Source organism: Stenella coeruleoalba (genome assembly GCF_951394435.1).
Source record: "Stenella coeruleoalba genome assembly, chromosome: 12".
Lineage (NCBI taxonomy): Eukaryota > Metazoa > Chordata > Mammalia > Artiodactyla > Delphinidae > Stenella > Stenella coeruleoalba.
Genome location: NC_137158.1, coordinates 81,983,080 through 82,002,896, shown reverse-complemented (window position 1 = coordinate 82,002,896; position 19,817 = coordinate 81,983,080). Strand labels below are relative to the sequence as shown.

At 41.8% G+C, this 19,817-nt stretch overlaps 1 protein-coding gene across 1 annotated transcript; it reads left to right on the top strand.

Annotated features, from left to right (window-relative positions):
• Window positions 1–482: 482 nt before the first annotated feature.
• Window positions 483–9,428, top strand: TAGAP (T cell activation RhoGTPase activating protein). Its single transcript, XM_079939451.1, has 10 exons — window positions 483–574; window positions 1,228–1,312; window positions 1,400–1,453; window positions 1,767–1,833; window positions 3,095–3,261; window positions 3,951–4,112; window positions 4,591–4,700; window positions 6,118–6,313; window positions 6,897–7,011; window positions 7,686–9,428. Exons 2-10 carry the CDS (start codon window positions 1,286–1,288, stop codon window positions 8,954–8,956), a joined length of 2,169 nt encoding a protein of 722 aa, XP_079795577.1. The 5' UTR covers window positions 483–574; window positions 1,228–1,285; the 3' UTR covers window positions 8,957–9,428.
• The last annotated feature ends 10,389 nt before the right edge of the window (window positions 9,429–19,817 follow it).

The following is a 19,817-nucleotide window of genomic DNA, read 5'->3' as shown; positions in this document are numbered from 1 at the left end:
TAGAGGGACAACATCCCGCACCTAGAGGGTGCTTATCAATGTATAGTGACTGGAGAACAGAGGAGATGGTGGGTGGGAGGGGAGATAGCACCCAAACAGGATACAAAAAAAAGGGCACCTGAAATTACCACTTTAGAAAATACAATGATGTTTACGTACGGAATAACACAATTTCTTATTCATACATCCCACCTATGACATTAATCAGAGCCTTCACCTATGGCCATATGTCATCTTTTCCACTCTTAGTAGTTTACAGATGTCTTGCTTTGAAGTGGAAGAAGAAGAAAAAAAAAAGAACCAGAGCTGCCCTAAAAGGAATGAGGAAGTGAGAGCTCTACAGTGTCTGGCTGACTCTGTCCCGGTGACAGCCCGTGATGTTCTTTCCGGTCTCAGTAATATTCTGAATTTCCACCTGCCCGCCCCCTCTCCCTTATAACACAGAACTTGTGAAGTTAGAGCAGTTCAGTCTCCTCACTGACGGTGGATTAGTTGGAGCAGAGTGTCATGCTGTTTCTCCCATTTTCCACAGTTCACGGGAGGTAAAAGAAGTCTGGGTGGAGGCCCTCCGAGGGTAAGTACCATAAATTAACGTGAGAAGACAGTGAGCTGCCTAGCGGGTCACTGGGCTTTAAGATCTTATCCAACAGAAAACAGTGACACCGTGGAATATGCAACAAATAGCGTTATAAAGAATAAACACATAATGTGAAGCCTGCACTTTTGGGGTATAGGAATTCTTTACAATTCTGTTATCTTTGTTGTATGTCTGCTGTAAGTAGCATCCTGGGAATACGTTTTTTCCTTTTCCAGTTAGATGAGAAAATCTGTGCAAAGCACTTAATACAGTGCCCTGACACACAGTGAGCTCTCCAAATAAGAGTTAGTTGTTATTGTAATTGTTATTCAGGTTATCTCCTGATGGGAACGTAATAAATGAATAACAAAGTTTGTCATGATGAAGCTATCAGGTTTAAAACATTTAGAAATAAGTGTGTTCAGATGTTGCGTTTAATAGCAATAAGACATCTGGTCACATATAACTGACTTTATTTTTTTTAACATCTTTATTGGAGTATAATTGCTTTACAATGGTGTATAACTGACTTTAAAGGAAAACTTTTCTAGCCAGTAGTTTCAAACTTTGTGTTTAATCAGAGTGGCACTGAAACTGGCCAATGCATTACACGTATCCCTCCTAACTTCTTCCCACATGATTTCTCGTAGACAGAGCCAAGGCCGCACAGGAGCAAAGCTCATCGCTGGACAGTCAGCCCAAACTCTAATGAAGTTGACAAGCAGCTGTCATGCTGTATGCGCCCTTCTTACATTTATTAATTCCTGTTTTCTCATGGCGAGAGTCAAAGAGGTTTACCTAATTCAGTGTTTTCTCTTTTAGTCGAAAACACTAAATGCCAGTAATATGGAGACATTAATTGAATGTGGATCAGAGGTAAGAAAGCAATGTTTAAAACTTTTTATCTGCACTGTGAGATGGAAAACTTGATTTTAATTGAATATCATTTGTATTGTTTAGTTATCAGAAGAGAAAATCAACATAATAAGTGTAGTAAATTAAAGACGAATATTAATTGAGATCTTCTATCATGATAAGCAGGACATTAACACTGATTCTGGAAGATAGAAAAAACTAACGGACGCTTGACTAGTTTTTGATATGAATAAAATGTTGAATGTATTTTGTGGGGAAAGACTGGGCAGATTTCTTCAGTCATTATTTTAAACTAAAATAAATCTATTTTTAGGGTGACATCAAGGAACATCCTCTGTTGGCATCATGTGAGAGCGAAAACAGTCTTTGCCAGCTAATTGGTGAGTTTTGAAAACATACAGATCTTTTATGTAGAGGTTCTTAGTTTGCCAAACCACAGTGCTTTACTAGGAATTATTTTTCAAAGTGTTCTTTTAAAGACCACAGAACATTAACACTTGCATGGCAGGAAGGCTCCAGCTCACTAGAGAGCCAGCGCTCTGATAGAAAAGATCTTCCCTGAGCTAACCCCCCAGCTCTCCAGAGGGGTTTTAATGGAGTTACAGGTCTCCTGGCATTTATGTTTTGACAATTCAAATGTGCATACATGTGAAAAATACACAGTTGCCTGTACCACTCTTGCCCTCCTCTAACGGAGAATGATTCTAAGAGCACATGAAGCAATTGTTACTAAGCTCCAATCCCAAAGAACCCACCGTTCAATTTTTTTCCACAATTCATTCCATTATAAAGTAACCCTGACCCAGTTCTCCTGAACTATGAGGACAAGCCAGTTCTCTATCCATCCTCCTCCACTTGATGGTATAAAAAGTATAGAAACATATGCCAATGCATTTAGAATATGTAGCTTTTATAATTAGAAAAAAAAGGAGGAGAAAACAGAGAAAGAAGGAAACTTGTTAGACGTTATACCCGTTGCACACGTCTTCAGGCTTTTGCAAGGATAAAATTTCTTGGTAAAAGATCTAGGTTTAAACCTTCCTGCGGCAATTTGTGCCCGCCCTTCCCTAAAGCATCCACTGGGAAAACCCTGCAGGTGACTGTAGACAGATGGCGTGGTGTAGCTCCCCCTAGTGGTGAGTGTTAGCATGGCCACAGAGGTTTGTTTAATGGCCCGCCCAGTGTAGAGCCTTCAAAATGGTCTTGAGCAAGTCACTTCCTCTTCCTATAAGTTTCATTTTCTTCACTAGTCAAAGGAAGAAATTAAAATAATCTATTTCACATCAGAAATATCCACTGTGGTTATTAAGGTCAATATGTTAAGATGGTTGTTTATGATCTGCTTAGTTAGGTTTTGCTCGTTTTCTGTAGCAAACAGTTGGTAAAGCGTAAAAACAGGAAAGGTGGAGTCTTTGAGGAACCTTGGTGTTGCTGTTTAGGGGCTGGCTGCCCTGGTAACAATGCAGTTGTTTTTCAGGTTGATTTTTCTAGATTAAGGTTCACACCCTTTGCTTTCTCGGTTTTTCAATATTATTTGTCCCACACGGCAAACCAGAGATGACAATATCCGTTGTCTTATCTGGATCCTTGCTTATGAATATTTTAATCTAATTTCTCTTTGCTTTGTTTTCTTGGCTGTAGAAATTAAGAAGAGAAAGAAGGTGCTGAACTGGCTCTTTCTCATGAGAAGGCTTTCTTCTTCATCAGATTTTTCTGGGGCTTCAGAGCCAGAATTGAGGTCATCCCTATTTGATCAGCCCTTGTCGGCCATCTGCAGTGACAATGACACACTCCCCAGACCCATTCAGGTAGGTGCACACTCACGCGTGGACCTACTTCGGTTTCCTGCCAGCTGTGAAAAGTCCTCGGGAAATCTGAACGGCACTCTCAATGCTAAACTCGTTGGGGCCAATCTTGAGGTTTTTCCCCACGTTTGGAAATGGTGTTCCCACTTAGGAATGCAGTCAGGAGAACACCTGGCTGCTTACAGCCTAGAAATCGGTTGTGTTTGCCACTGAGCTCAGGGTGATGGTCCCTCCATCCTTCTAACTTCATGGAGAGAAGAATGCTGAAAATGAGTAGCTTCTGCGAAATCAAGAGCCAGAGATTTATAGAGTTTATGGTCAGAAATCCAATGTTTATATGGAATGACTTGGAAGGAGAGAGGCCCGAAATGGTTTTAGAATGTGCAAGTTCCAGCTTGCACAATTTACCTCCTCTTAGAAAAATGGCAGGGCCGAGGGAGACAGTTGATAGCAACCAGACTGAAAGGAAAAACTGGCATTAACAGTCTCTTGTTAAGACTGTCTTAGGATCCTGGAGAACTAACTTTTATGGAGAGGATGTTTTATAACAGGTAAAGTTAGATACTGTTCATGTCCACTACTTTAATTCTTTTTCTCCTACCAAAACATAGATTTTTCCTGTGTTAGTAGCAGTGAAGCGTGTCTTCAAACCAAGGGTAACCACCTCCTATTTCTATACCCCTTTCCTTTAGGATATTCTCACTATACTATGCCTTAAAGGCCCTTCCACTGAAGGAATATTCAGGAAAGCAGCCAACGAGAAAGCCCGTAAAGAGCTTAAGGAAGAGCTCAACTCCGGAGGCGTGGTGGATCTGAAAAGTCTCCCCGTGCACCTCCTGGCGGTGGTCTTTAAGGTGAGTTCACAGCATTGGTGCCAAATGACCTGCTGATGGGCTCTCACACATGGACGCTCAGGAAGTAAGATATGGGCTCTTTACCCTACAAAGCAAAGGAAACTGATCTTAGAGTTTAATTTTTTTAGTTAAGCCTTTATTTATTGGTATAAGCATCTCTGTGGCCCCAGATTCCAACAGAAGGTGATGCATTAAATTCCCCCAAGGAAATTTACTTGAGGAAAAGCACTTGGATCGTCCCATGGCCGAGTCCATTCCCCTAAGTCTGGTGGCCCCCTGGATGATGGCCTTACTGCGCCTGTTGTTAGGAAGCTGCTGAGAGACAAGTCAGGTGAGAGATTTCTCCAGGCTAATGAATGCAGGAAGGAAAGGGCACAGCCCATGTAGGGGATGAGCACAGAGTCCCTGAGATTTGACAAACGAGGTGGAATGATGGCAGCACGTTGTGTAACATGAACGGTCCCCTCCCACCCTCCAGGACTTCCTCAGAAGTATCCCACTGAAGCTCCTGTCCTGCGACCTGTTTGAGGAGTGGATGGGTGCCCTGGAGAAGCAGAGTGAAGAGGACAGGATCGAGGCCCTGAAGCAGTAAGTTGCCAGCCTCGTCCCCAGAGGCCAGGCCCGCACAGTCTCCATCCTTTGATTCTGCACATAACTGTCAGAGTGGTTTACGTCTATTGCAATGTTTAGGGAGTTCAAGTGGCATTGTTCATCCACTCCCAGAATACAAATCTAGAGGTACCCTGGAAATTTTTAAAAGTAGTTTTAGCCAAATGAAAGGAAGCACCTCTTCAAAAGATAGAAAGCGGACTTCAGTACTCACAAATCCCAAGAGGTGGGGAGTATAAAAATATAAGTAGTTCAAGAAAGTATAGAACAAACTCATAGATGAAAGCCTCAAAGCAGGGTAACCAGCCAGGTGCAGGAATCTGGGGTCTCCCTAACCTGTACACTGGTGTCGTGCCAAGCAACTATTCTCCCACAAAACATCCCTTAAAGCATAGTAAACAATCTGGAAGGGGTTGTTTGTTCATAAAATTCCATCGCATATTTCATATTCTTATAATTAACCCAAATGAAAACTATACAAAAACAAATTCCAACCACAGCAAAAACAATTCCATATATAAATGGAAATGTGACCCGTTAGAGACTAGGAAATCTTAAACACCCAACGCTAAAATAACAGCGCTTTTGCCAAATCCTATGAAAGTCTGTCTATATATGATGATTGTCTCACATGGCTGAATATTTTCAATGAAATATTTATTGAATTGAAGACATTAGGGTGTCTGTCCCTACGATTATCACAATAAGTTTCTGCTTACAGACACAAAGCTCTTTCATAACAATATCTTCTTATGAGAAACGAACGATCCTTATGTTAGAGACACCATTTCATTTTCTGAAGCTATGAAGCTTTGCAATTCTAATTTATTAGTAGTAGTGCCCATGTTGCCATTTAAGTGCTGCTGTCACAATTTTTATGAACATGCTCTTATAAACTGATTTAATCTCCATAAAGATTTCTCAGAATGGTATAAAAATGTGTCCTCTTCATTTGATGAGCACAGTTTTTAAAAAGGCAAATGACTGTATTCTTTAAAAAAAAATAGTCGTGCAGTGTTAGAAGCAGAAAGACATTCTACATGGCTAAATGGTTGCTCAACAAAATGATTTTCAAGATGTATTAAACTATGTATTTTACTGCAGGAGTTAATATTTCGTAACTTAAGATCTATGTAAAGCATAAAGGGCCATGTTATCGGTGTCCTGATCACAAAGGCCAGTTTTTTAGGGCTTCAGGATCTGTGGTTAACTGACTCATTCCGTGTCAGTTGCCACTGGAAGTGTCTGAATGAACGTTTCACAATGTCTCTTGTGAAAATGAACCTTCCTCATTTTAAAGGAAGTCTGGGTTAGGCAGAAACTTTCAACTTGCCACCCTCAAGCTAGACAGGCTGTGAGCCTCCCCTAAAACCAGCCTTCCCGAACTCCATTCCAGGGTTGCAGATAAGCTCCCGCAGCCCAACCACCTGCTGCTCAAGCACCTGGTCTCCGTGCTCCACGTCATCAGCAAGAACTCTGAGGTCAACAGGATGGATGCCAGCAATCTCGCCATCTGCATCGGGCCCAATGTGCTGAGCCCGGAGAATGAGCAAAACCTGTCGTTCGAAGCCCGGAGAGACCTGAATGATAAGGTTCGTTTCTGTCTATTTCTAAGAAACTCATCGTCTGTTTGCAAAAGCCAAGCAATAAAATGCCCGTGAACTTCTCTGACTCAGTCGAGATCGTGGTGAAAATACGAAAGGCAAATGCTTTGGTCATAGTTCCATTCCCTTGGGTGGGTACATTGGATGAAACTGAGTAAAGCTAGGCCTGCGTCCTCTATCATCCTACGAGACAGAGGACAATCGATACCCATCTTTTACATGACTGTGTCCCAGGATGGAAAGGCCCTTTCACTTTTCGCTCTTTCGTGCATCACACTCTGTCAGCTCAGCTACCAATTTGGGAGACTCCTTAAATGAAAATTTTTGTTACTTTAATGTAATATATTTTTTAAAATTCACAAATTAAAAGTGCATGTCTCAAAAATAATTTTCATATAGGTGATTGTTACCAATTTTCCGGATGCTCCTTTCAGACACATAAAGATCTCTCATGACCATTTTGGCACCTCCCTAACTGCTGACCCCCGCTACGTCCCCATTCTTAACCACCTTCCTTTAAAAATAAATAAAGGTCTCATTAAGCTGACAACCTGTTAACTTTTCCTCACAGGTTAAGACACTGGTGGAATTCCTCATCGACAACTGCTTTGAAATATTTGGGGAGAACATGCCAGGGCATTCCAGAATTGCTTCTGATGACTCCCTGGAACACACTGACAGTTCAGGTGCGGAAGGTGCTCTCAATTGATTCTGACTCTGGGGTCAAGTTCATGGCCAGCTACCAGTCCAGACCAGTAATGTAAAGCATCCCTGGTATCTGAAGCAGAAGTCACCTTCACACATCACCAAATCAGAGTAGACTCCAGTCTGTAGGGAAGTCACTAAACACGGAAACTTTTCTCTCGAGTTTTCCTGCACTGTTTCCTCGGGCTGCAGACACTCAGTCAGCTTCAGCCTGGAACCTTCCCCTTCCTCTTCTAAATCATGAAGAACTGCTAATTTTACTAAGTAACTTTTAGCTAGAGAGTTGGCGTAAGAAGATTCTGTTTCCACACAGTGGAGTATGGGTCTGTTAAAATGGGGATGGATCCAGTCAAAAGAGCCATCCAAAGGATCCATTTTAAATTTCAGATCAATAAATTTTCAGTGGAATGCTGTTTTCTCTCCTTTCTCATTTCCTCCGTCTCTCGCTTCATTTTCCTACTTATCTTCTCCACCTCTAAATAGTAGATATGGAAAGAAACAGAATTTTAATGTGGCCAGTTTCTTTCATACCAAGCCCCAAATTAGCATCACCAAACTCCCTGGCACCATACTTGGAATAAGTAGGTGAACGGTACTTAGGTTTATTTCTAAAAGTAACTGAATGAAAGCTCAACCGTCCCTTAACTTCCCCCAGACGTGTCGACCTTGCAGAATGACTCGGCCTATGACAGCAACGACCCCGACCCCGACGCGGAGCCCAGCGCCGTGGGGTCCCTGAGCAGGTGGCCCCCAGGGTCCTCGGACCCGGCTGCCAGCCTGGAGCCCAGAGGCCCGCCGCACCCTTGGGAGCCTGTCCTCAGCAGTGCGCCCAGACTGAAAGCCTCCCTCAGGCAACCAGACAGGAGGTACTCGGACCCCAGCACGGCGGCATCCTCGAAGGAGTGCCTTGAGGGCAGGAGAGCAAACCCGAAACTCACGCGAAGTGAGGATGACTTCACCGCGGCCCAGGCGGCCCCTTGTTTTGCAAGTGAGGAAGCCGAGGACCCATTTCCAGAGGAGGTGTTTCCTGCAGCGGAAGGCAAAATCCAGGGGCCGCGAGACCCGAGGGTGCAGAGCCCGGCTCAGGGTTTGGTGTCAGCGTGCACACTGACCCCCAAAGCCGTCTCCAGTGGCTCCCTGGACGTGCTCTCCGACAGCTCAGTCCTGGCTTCTCCTTCCAGTCCCAAAAGAAACTTCTTCACCAGACATCAGTCTTTCACAAAGACTGAGAAAAGTAAGCCCGACAGAGAAATAAAAAAACACTCCATGTCATTCTCCTTCGCCTCTCACCAAAAAGCGTTAACCAAAACCCGCAGCTCTGCTGTGGCTGCGAAATCCAAGGGCTGCGCCAGAGACCAGGTAAAGAAAGGTCTTAAAAAAGAAAGCCAGCTTGCCGGCCGAATCGTCCAAGAAAACTTGCCTGACACCCACGGCCAAACAGCTGTGGACTTTAACTCGGGGGCCCACTCCCTCTCGGTGGAGAACACGTTCCAGCCGGTGGATCAAAGGAGCCCTGGTGGCCCCCCCTCTTACGAGGAGGCCATTCGGTACCAGGCCTTGGAGCTCGCCACCTACGGGAGCCAAACAGTTGGCAGCATGAGGGCCAGGATGCTAAGCCTGGACGCCCGGCTACCGCCACCTCTCCCTGTCCACCACGGAGGGGACTCAAGAAATATATGCAGTCAGGAGCCACTGGACGGGCCCCGACGGTGGCCCAGGACTGAGAGCTGGAAGCAGAGCAGGACTGTCTGTGCTTCTATAGACACGACAGGACAGGTGACTGTCACCAGGAGACCTGAGCTGCATCGGCTGAGAACTGTGTCTGAGTCTCAACAGAAGAACAAGCAGGCCCTCCTGGCCCGGCGGTGTAGTCAGCCCGTCTTTGATGCTGATCAGTTCCGATTCGCTAAGGAATCCTACATCTAGGAGGTGGACCCATCACCCAGACACAGCGCGTGGCACCTCTGTACACACAAGGCTGTGTAAAGAGCTGCTCTTAGACTCTGTTTTCCAAAAAGTCGTGAATAAGCTCCGTTGGAAAGTTGTGTAGATACCTCCTCAGAGAGGACAGCTACCCAGCTCCTCAACGGCACTCAGGCAGTGTCTGTGCCCCTGCGTTTGTGCCACATGTAGCAACTGTATAAAATGCGTTCTAGACAAGGCGCTGGGTGCAAAGAGGTCTACGTTGATATGTGTATATATTTGTTTGTGAACTTGCGCTAAACTGCATGGCTGTTCTCTGCCTCCTGGGGCATTTTTCTAGGGGTTAGGGTTTGAAAATAGTCTTTTCTTTTTTTATGTTGCCTCAACAGTGTGCCAATTTTCATATTTTCCACAAACTCCATTTAGGGGAAAATGTTTAAGTCTCCGTTAGAAGTTTCCTCTAGTAAGCAGCGTTGTGATAACTAGTCACCATAGTAAGATGAAAGAAACAGCAAGGAATAGAGTTGTCACTGTTTGGAGTTACCAAAGGCATTGCAAGCGCCAGTAAAAGAAAAAGCTGTTGTTAATATGTACGAAAAATACTTCAGTACGTCCTCTAATCATCTGATCTTAAATTTAGGTAAGTTAGTGAAAATGCATTACACTATGCAACATTAACTGGTTTCGAGCACTTTGAGTTTCTTTGTAGGTCACTGGTGTCTTCTTCAATAGTGTGGAGGGAATTACTTTATATGCGTTGGCGGGCATAGGTACAACTTCAGTATAATCTCACTACAATAAATTGTCTTCCTTATTTCAAAGCAAAAATGTTCATTCTTTATTGATATGTTGCCTCTTCTCCCTCAGTTCATAGAAACCCACCAAGAAAATCATTCACACATTGGTTCATTCAACAAGCATTTACTGAATATATATTCATTATCCTAGACTGATAGGCAGGGCAAGATGTGGATCTCATGTGTAAGAAAAAGAGACAGTCCCTGTCCTCCAGAAATTTGCAAAACTCTCGTTAAGCCAAGTTTTTGGCAAACGGTCACTCAGAGGCCAGAAAATTTAGTATACAAATATAATATTTCCTGGTTTTAGTGAATTAAAGTTTTCAGCACTTTTAAAAACCTTATTTTTACGATGCTCAGTTTTCTTGATTGTTAGCAAACATAGTGGTAAAATGTCATATATTAGAACTTTCATGCTCAATGATTAGGATATCTTGGAGACACTGGATTTGATTTTCCTTACTCTATCAATTTCTTTCATAAAACACTGCATGTCTTTGATTTGTTAAAGAAGTATTTTTGTGTTGGCTAGCTACCAGATGCTGAAGACCTAGTCTTTTGAGAAGTGATTTATTCGCAATGTGGTATAAAGTTTAAAATGTTCTAACCCAGATTGCTCAAGGCATCATGTTCAGACCCATTAATATCATTTAAATACTTTATTAAGCACCACCGATAAGACATAAATTTCAAGGGGCAGATACTCCCCCTCTGACCACTGACTTAAGAAAAGCAATCCTTTTCCAGAATTGGACACTAATAGTGATAGTACAGTCTTTAGTACCTATCAGTGCTGGGCACTGCACTAAGTATTTCAGGACTGGAAGAAAAATCCTCCATCATCTTTTTAGCAACTTCTCATCAAGAATCAGAGAGTTCTCATCAATAGACAACTAACACGATAAGCTAGGGAGCCTCCCATCTATTCCACGTTACCACTGACCTGACCTCCACGTGACCCAACTCAGATCACAACAACTCTACCCCCATTTCCTTATTTTACCAAAGTAGGAGTGAGACAGAAAGTCTTCTATTGCATGTAATTAGTCCAGTTTGTTGACGAACACTTATGAGCTTCTTGTAGTCAAGAAGCTACTATATTTGAACAGTGGAAGAAAAGGTATGGTGATGATTTCAAATACTTCACAGCATGGTATTCCCACTTCTAACCACGGAGTCCACTAGCCTTTTAAAATAGGAGAACCCAACCTCGTTCCCAAGCATGGTAGTTGTGTTGTCATAACAAAGTACCACAGACGAGTAGCTTAAACAACAGAAAAGTTCAATCTCACAGTTCTAGAGCCTAGAACTGAAATCAAGGTGTCGACATAGGGCCCCCCCTTGCAGTGAGATTTGGGTGATATTTAAAAATGATACTATAGACAAGGACCCCAGAACACCACAGTTCTGTCCTCCGTGGACCGCCTAAAGGCCACATAGTCACAAATGGGCCTGACACTCCAATGCAAGGTATGTGGTAAAAATGGGTTGGAAGCCAAGGCCTAAGTAGAGGCTTCAACCTAAATCCAGGTCTGATCCCCAGCCTCCGAGCCCCAGGGCCTCCCCAGCACCGATGCGTTATCCTGCCTGGCCCAGCTTGGGAGGGATGCTGACCCTCTAACCAACGGAAGAGGCGAGGAGGCACATACACCTCATGTGCCTGTTGGTGAGCAACCAACATTCATGTCCTGGAATCTGGATGAACAGACTGGAATTCCTTCCTCTTGGGGAAGGTAGGACGTTTTCTCTCCTCCTACCAAGAGGGAGAAGGTGGGTTTCCCAATGCCATTGCCAGCATCCCACATAGTACACTGATTACCTGCAATCATACACTGACCTCCACCCCAGCACCACTCTGGACTTGGTCCAGAACCTGTGTCTGTTAACCAAGCTGGGTGCTGGCCCTGGAGCTGAGCAAACCTGCAGTCACCTTGGAGCCCAAACCCAGCAAATATAACCTATGTTACCCTGGGGTCCTGGAGCATTGAAGTGGCAGCCATGGCTTGTATGCTAATAAAATAGATAATAGTTAATGGCCACAGTGCTTCCCATGGCCATGCATGAGAACACCCAAAGGGCGATCAACACTGTTTATCCTAATGCACTATTAAAAGAATAAATGCTTTCCTCCTGAAGGGTCAAGTAGATGGAAACCCACATCAGATGGGCTCTCACATATTTTGAGTTTCTTTTTTAACTGAATTATGTAAGATCTTGACGCTTTATCTACAAAGGGAGAATTACTGAGGAATCAGAGTATGAATATTATGCTAGAGACAAGAGTGAATCACTAGAGACAAGAGTGAATCACTTTTGGGCAATATTTTAAATGTGGACTGAGGCCCTGCAACTTGCCCACTCCAGAGTACAATTAAATGTGAATGAGGAACCACCAATGAGATGAAGCTAACCTCCTCCTATTATAGGCTACCCAGAGGGACCATAGTGAGACCAGCAAACCTGCAGAATGCAGTATCTTGCTGGAAAAAGGAAACGCAGAATGATTATATCTCTGTAGGAAAAGAAAGACAATGTGTTGGCACAGGAAAGAGTATGTGGGGCTTCCCTGGTGGCGCAGTGGTTGAGAATCCGCCTGCCAATGCAGGGGACACGGGTTCGAGCCCTGGTCTGGGAAGATCCCACATGCCGCGGAGCAACTGGGCCCGTGAGCCACAACTACTGAGCCTGTGCGTCTGGAGCCTGTGCTCCACGACGGGAGAGCCCGCGATAGTGAGAAGTCTGCGCACCGCGATGAAGCGTGGCCCCGCTTGCCACAACTAGAGAAAGCCCTCGCACAGAAACGAAGACCCAACACAGCAAAAATAAATAAATTAAAAAAAAAAAAAAAAAAGGAGTATGTGACCCATACTCACAGGGCCTGAGTCCACACCCCAGATGGGTCACCATGGATCAGGTATCAAACTGTCTGAGCATCAGTTTCTCCATCTGTAAAATGAAGGTAGTCATAGCACTGCATCAGTTATGGAATGCACCTCACAGCAAATCCAGATAACAGAGGCTTAAACAAGAAGGGGGCTGTGCTCCTCTCTATTAAAAGAAGAACAGACGGGCAGTCCAGGGCTGACATGGCAGCTCGACAACATCCTCGGGCCCCAGTTCCTTCACACACAGGGCCAGCTTCACCAGGATGTGACCCATGCAGTCACATAGGGCCCCATGCTTCCAAGGGCCCAGCGCCAGAGGCGATGCTCTGTTGTGCTGCCCCTGCAAATTGCGTAGCTAGTCTCATTCACACTTTCTAGCTTTCTAGTCCACCATCCTTCCTGTGAGCATGATTCTCCTCCAGGCTTGCCCTCCAAATTCTAGGCAGGAATTTTCTAGCTCAATAATTTCCACCTACATTCATGTGGCCAGAATTTAGTCACACGGCTGCTCTCACCTGGAGAGGAGTCTAGGAAATACAGTTTGTTGTAGGCACATTTCCTCCTCTGATAACATCTGTAAGAAAGAAGAGAACAGTGGACATTGAGTAGGAACTATTAGCCCTTGAACAAAAATCAAAGAAAAGAGATTGTGGATCTGGTATAACACACACCAATTTACTAGTTTAGTTACTCGAATAATAGAACGTGCGATAAAGTGCAGGTTACCTATTTAGTATAGAAAGACAACTGAAAATGTTGAATATGATTAGGGATAATATAAAGATAAGGTAGACAATTATCTTGGAGTATTTCAACTACTCATATGCACATTGTGAGAATTTTATAATTATACAAGAGTAGTTTTAAGCAAAATAATTTAATAACAAATATGAATTGACCTCCTACAATATAAAAGATACTGTACTTATGAGAAATTTACAACCTACTAGAGAAATAAAACACCTCGGAAGGCAAAGGTCAGTTCCAAATGAGGGATAACATGAAGTGCTAGAGTAGAAGTGAATGGCTGCTCCACAGTCCAATTAATTATAGGGTATGCTTCAAATTTAAAGGAGCTTTCTGTATGAAATTCTAAAGTCAGTAATGAAAGATTTCAGCCAGTGTACAACATTCAAAACAATCACGAGAAGTTCTAGGTAGGTATTCGTTTACGGGATTGGATCATATCATCTTTGAGAAGGAGATAGATAAGCCTTCTTTTTTCCATCTTTGCTGAAAAAGGCATTTCCTATCCAAAATTGCTTTGGAAAAAACAAAGTGCTAGATAAGGTAATGTTAATATGTGAGATGTTCATCATTTCAAAACAACACTTACATCATGTTACTTTCCAAAGCTCCCCAGTGGCTTCTTAATACTATTTTTATCAAGTTAAAAATCTCTAACCAACACCTCCCACTCAAGGCCCACCTTAATCTAGCCCTATCCTAGAAAAACAAACTTATTTCTTTCCTTAACTCTCCAGTGGCTTTCCACATAAATAATAATAATAGCAGTAGCTAATATGAAATATATATGTGTAGACTACCTTTCAGAACCCGAGAGATAGCTAAAGTGGTGTTCAGATGAAAATTCTTGTCCTTATAAAATTATATTAATAAACAAAAATGAATGCCTTCAGCATACCATTCATGAAGTTAGAAAGGGAATAATAAAAATATAGTTGAAATTAATCATTTGGAAAACAGAAAAAGATTAGAACTGAAAAATAAAACCAAACTAGCTCTCTGAAAACAAACTTCTGCCTACCCTACGCAAGGAAAAGGGTGAAATCAAACCTACACAACATGAGAAATGATCGTGGGAAATCATAACAAAGCCTAGAAATTCAAAGAACTAAAGCCCTCCTTTGCTGGACTCTATGCAAATATGAATGAGATGATCAAGTTTCTAGGAAAACATAACTTACCAACCTAATTCCAGAAAAGAGAGGAAAGCTAAACAGATGTACTTCGTATAAGAAACAGAGAAAATTACTGATCAATCTTATGAATATCGACGCAAAAATTCCAAATAAAATATTGGGTTGGACAAAAAGTGCCTTTGGTCTTTAAGTAAAAATAAAAAACACATTTTTCACTTTCACCAAGAACTTTACAGAACAACACATTCACCCTTTTGTTCCAGTACCTTCTGCCATTTTTCAGGCAACTTCATAATTCCATCTTCCCAAAACTTTTTATCTTTTTGAGCAAAGAACTATTCCAGGTGCCTTTTACAGTCTTCCAGGGAATTGAAATCTTTTCCATTAAGAGAATTTTATAAAGACTGAAATAAATGGAAATCCGAAGGTGCAGTGTTTCGTGAATATGGTGGATGAATCAGAACTTCCCAGCCAAGCTGTAACAGTCTTTGCCTGGTCATCAAAGAAACACGCGGTCTTGCGTTATCCTGATGGAAGATTATGTGTTTTCTGCTGACTAATTCCGGACATTTTTCATCTATTGCTGCTTTTCAGTTGGTCTAATTGGGAGCAATACTTGCTGGAATCAGTCGTTTGGTTTTACCGAAGGAGCTCATAATAGAGGACTCCCTTCCAATCCCACCATGTACACAACATCACCTTCTTTGGATGAAGACCGGCCTTTGCTGTGGTTGGTGGTGGTTCATTTCGCTTATTCCACAATCTCTTCCATTCCACATTATTGTAAAGTATCCACTTTTTATCGCCTGTCACAACTGGTTTTAAAAATGGAATGTTTTCCTTACATTTAAGTAGAGAATCGGATGTGGAAATGCTGTCAAGAAGGTTTTTTTCTCTTAACTTTTGTGGAACCCAAACATCAAAGTGATGAACATAACCAAGCTGGTGCGAATGATTTTCAGCACTTGATTTGGATATTTTGAGTATGTCGGCTACCTCCCGCGTGGTATAACGTTGATTGTTCTCAATTAATGTCTCGATTTGATCGTGATCAACTTCAACTGGTCTACCCGACCATGGAGCATCGTCCAGTGAGAAATCTCCAGCACGAAACTTCGCAAACCACTTTTGACACATTCGATCAGTCACAGCACCTTCTCCATGCACTGCACAAATCTTTTTGCGTTTCAGTTGTGCTTTCACCTTTCTTGAAATAATAAAGCATAATATGCTGAAAATGTTGCTTTTTTTCTTCCATCTTCAATATTAAAATAGCTACACAAAAATCCACCAGTTTTGATAAGTTTTTCTTTTAAATGCATGCTGATATGATAGCTGTCAAGATACAATCTAACAAAATTGTTTCTAATGAAATTAAGGACAACTAAGCACTACTGGAGCCATCTTACGAAAAAACCGAACGAACCTTTTGGCCAACCCAGTATTAGCAGATGGAATGTCTGAACCAAGTGGAGTTAGTACAGGAATGCAAGAGTAATTCCAGTGTAGGAAATTTACTGATGGAAGTCATCATTTTAGTAAGTTACAGGGAAAATATAACCCCGTAGATACCAAAAAGTCACCTTCAAAATTTAATCTCCATTACTAATATTTTTTAAAATGCTTAATGAAATAGAAATCAGTGAATATGATTTTTTTTTAAGTTGTAAATCTCAGACCAAAAGTCTGAATGAGGAAACACTAGACTCTCCCACTGAAATCGGGAAAATGTCAGGTTGGTAATATTTCCATTTACCTAAAAGTGTTCTGGATGTACTCTCTGAAGCAACCAGACAAGAGAAAGAAGTCAGAGGAATAAATATTGTAAGGGAAGAGGTAAGGCTATTATTGTTCACAGATTATATGATTAGATACTTGGAAAATTAAAGAGGATCAACTAAGAACAAAACCTACTAGAAATTATAAGAAAACAAGCTGAGCTAGAATGGTGTAATATTAATACACAGAAATCAAAAGGCTCCACACATACTAACACGAGTCAGAAAATGCAGTGAAAGAAAACACTCCACGTACATTAGCCACAAACAGATAAAATATCTAGGAATAAACTTAACCAAACCAATTTGACACAAATTTTTAAATGTTCCTGCAGGACGACGAAGTAGAGTTGAATAAACACAGAAGAATTTACTATATTCTTAGTAAGATTCAAAGTCATTAAATATGTCAAGTTTTCCTATGTTAATTTATGAACTTAAGGTGATGGTAATAAAGGAACCAACAGAAAGGTTTTAAATTTTTTTTGGGGGGGGGGAGCTGTTTTTGCTGCTTGCTGAAACCAAACGAACTGAATCTGAAGGTCATATTTCAAAAGCTGTAAACAAATAGGAACGAGAACCACGGAAAAGGGAGCGGAGAGGGAGAACGAGCCCCGCTGATTGTAAGCCATGCTCAGTCCAGGGACGGGTTGGTCCTGAAGCATGAATAGGCAGCAAACCAACAGAGCAGAACCGGGAGCCCAAGAACAGAGGCAAATGCACACAGGACTTCAGGGTATGATGGTGGCATTTCACAGCAGTGGGGATTCTAAGGGTAATTCAGTAAATGGCAATGGTTATAAATGAGTGGCCATCTGGGGAGAAAAAGGTGGAACCATATCTCAAATATATGCCAGGATAAATTCTAGATGGATCAAAGATTTAAATGCGGGAAGTGAAAGAATCAAATTTCTAGGACAAATAAGGAAAAATTCATATACAATCTCAGAGTAGGAGAGGCCTTTATAACATGACTTAAAATCCAGAAGGCGGGGAGGGACGTCTTCCCCGGTGGCGCAGTGGTTAAGAATCCGCCTGCCAGTGCAGGGAACACGGGTTCGAGCCCTGGTCCGGGAAGATCCCACATGCCGCGGAGCAACTAGGCCCGTGCACCACAGCTGCTGAGCCTGCGCTCTGGAGCCCGTGAGCCACGACTGCTGAAGCCCGCGCGCCTAGAGCCCGTGCTCCGCAACAAGAGAGGCCAGCACAGCGAGAGGCCTGGGTGAAGCAACGAAGACCCAGTGCAGCCAGAAATAAATAAATAAATTTATAAAAACCAAAAAAATCCAAAAGGCGTAAAAGAGAACAAGTTAAAACCGTCAAAATCAAAAATGTCTCTATGAATAAAACACCATAAACAAAATCAAAGGACAAATGACAAACTTGGAAAAATATTTGCATCTTATGTAACAGAAAAAGGGCTAATTTCCATAATAAATACATTTCCTGTAAATCATTAAGGAAAAGAGCAAAATTCAATTTTAAAGTGTGCAAATGATATGATCATAGAAAAAGGATAACAAATGGCCTTTCAACTTTTGAAAACATGCTCAAACTCACTCATTTTTTAAAACTACACTAAGACACTATTTCTCCCATCAGGTGGGCAAAACTCTAAAAGTTTAATAACACAGCACGTTGGTAAGGCTGTTGGGAAACTAGTGACTCATTCATTTTTGTTGGAAGTGAAAACTGATATGACCCCTATGGAAGCCAGTTTGACAATAATTGTTAAAATTGCAAGTGCATAAGTCATTTTCCTAACCAGTTCTCCTTCTAGGAATGTACTTTGTAGATAAGTTCTCAGGCATGAAAAATTATATCTGGATGAGGATATTTTCTTTAGCGTTATTTATAATAACATCAATGCGTTTGGTTAGAGAATAATTAAATTATGAATAGTTAAATTACGGCATAGCCATACAGCTATGAAAATTTCTATGCAGCTGTAAAAAAGAAATGAGAAAGCTCTTCGGCTATTGATACAAAAAGATCTCCAAGATATATGGATTGGAAAAAGGCAACATGTAACAGGTCAATGTGTATAGTATGCTGTAATTTATCTTTAAAAAAAAGTAATTAATAATAGTAGTTTAACATGTTGGTGGTGGGGAATGGCTAAGAATAAGTAGAAGACATTTCAATAATACATTTCTATATTTTCGGTGCTTGAATGGTGTATTACCTATTTAAATATTATATATAAAATAATAATAGCTAACGTTCAATGCTTTACTACATGCCAAACACATTTAAATGACCTGAGAGATATCTGTCTGGGGTTGGTGTTTTAACATTTGGATACAGTTGGAAAAGTAGGTCAAGGACAGATTTTGGAGGGCCTTGAGTGTTCCCTAAACTAGGATTCAAAGTGAAATAGTGGGAGACTATTCATCAAGACTTCTGATGAAAGTGTATTTAAGGTGATTACCCATCAGGATTACTAGGATGGCTTGGAGGAAGGGCAATTTGAGGCAGAACAGCTATTTTCTGAGGTTACTACCTAAATATTAGGAAGCAATTACACTTGGTCAACAGGAAATCAGGCAGAGAAGCAGCTGTAGGAATGGGGAGGGACAAAGTTTCCAGACAATTAAGGGTGGACAGTGAATGATCACTGGGGTGGGGGCGGGTGGGCACTGCAGGAGGACAGAACCGGATGAGTGAGGGTAGGAATAATCATGGTGTGGGCAAGAAACAGTGAAGACCCCAGTCCTGGGAGGATGGCCAGGGGTTAAATGGTGTAAGTCTGCACAGACGGCTGCCTGCGTTAAAATCTTGAATCTTGAATCTACCACCAAGCCATTCAACCTTGGACAAATTACTTAATCTCTGTGCCTGCATTTTCCCATCTGCAAAATGGAAATAACAATACCACCTAATCCATAGGGTTGATAGAAGGACTTGATGAGATAATATCTATAAATTACTTTACAGTACCCAAAACACATCTGGTGCTCAATAAATGCTAGCTGTCTCTGTGAACATAAAATGTAGATTTTTTTCCCATAAACTCATTTGTTATATTATTTGTTTTCCATAAACTCAAGTAAAGAACCATATATAATTTCAGATTCACAGGGAAAAATTTTAAACTTCTCAAACAATGTGATTGCTTTGCTACTTGGGCAACAAATGCTTTTCAGAAATGTAACCTATGCAGTTCAAGCCCTTCGTGTATACAGTTAAGTATCAGAAATCATGAAAGGCGATCATTTAACTTCCATCTCATTCTCTTTATCCTCTTCTTCTGGAACTTCAACTATGCATATGTTGGCCTTTTTGATGCTGTCCCACACATCCCTGAGGGCTCTGTAGGATGTTTTTTACTCTCTTCTCCTTCCCCTTGTCTTCTCTCTTGACAATAGGCCACATTTTCCTGGTTCTTCTTATCTTGAATAGTTTGGGATTATAACCTGGACATTGTGAATGTTATGTAGTCAAGACTGAATTCTGTTGTGTTCATCCCAAGACTGTTTATATTTCATCTTAACAGGCAAGTGACTTGGTTAGATTCAAAC

Excerpts from the sequence above, each read along its gene's own strand:
- TAGAP (XM_079939451.1), top strand. The coding sequence starts at position 1,286 with ATGAAGTTGACAAGCAGCTGTCATGCT. Across the intron at positions 1,834-3,094 it reads CAGTCTTTGCCAGCTAATTG|AAATTAAGAAGAGAAAGAAG; the intron begins GTGAGTTTTGAA and ends TCTTGGCTGTAG. Across the intron at positions 3,262-3,950 it reads CACTCCCCAGACCCATTCAG|GATATTCTCACTATACTATG; the intron begins GTAGGTGCACAC and ends CCTTTCCTTTAG.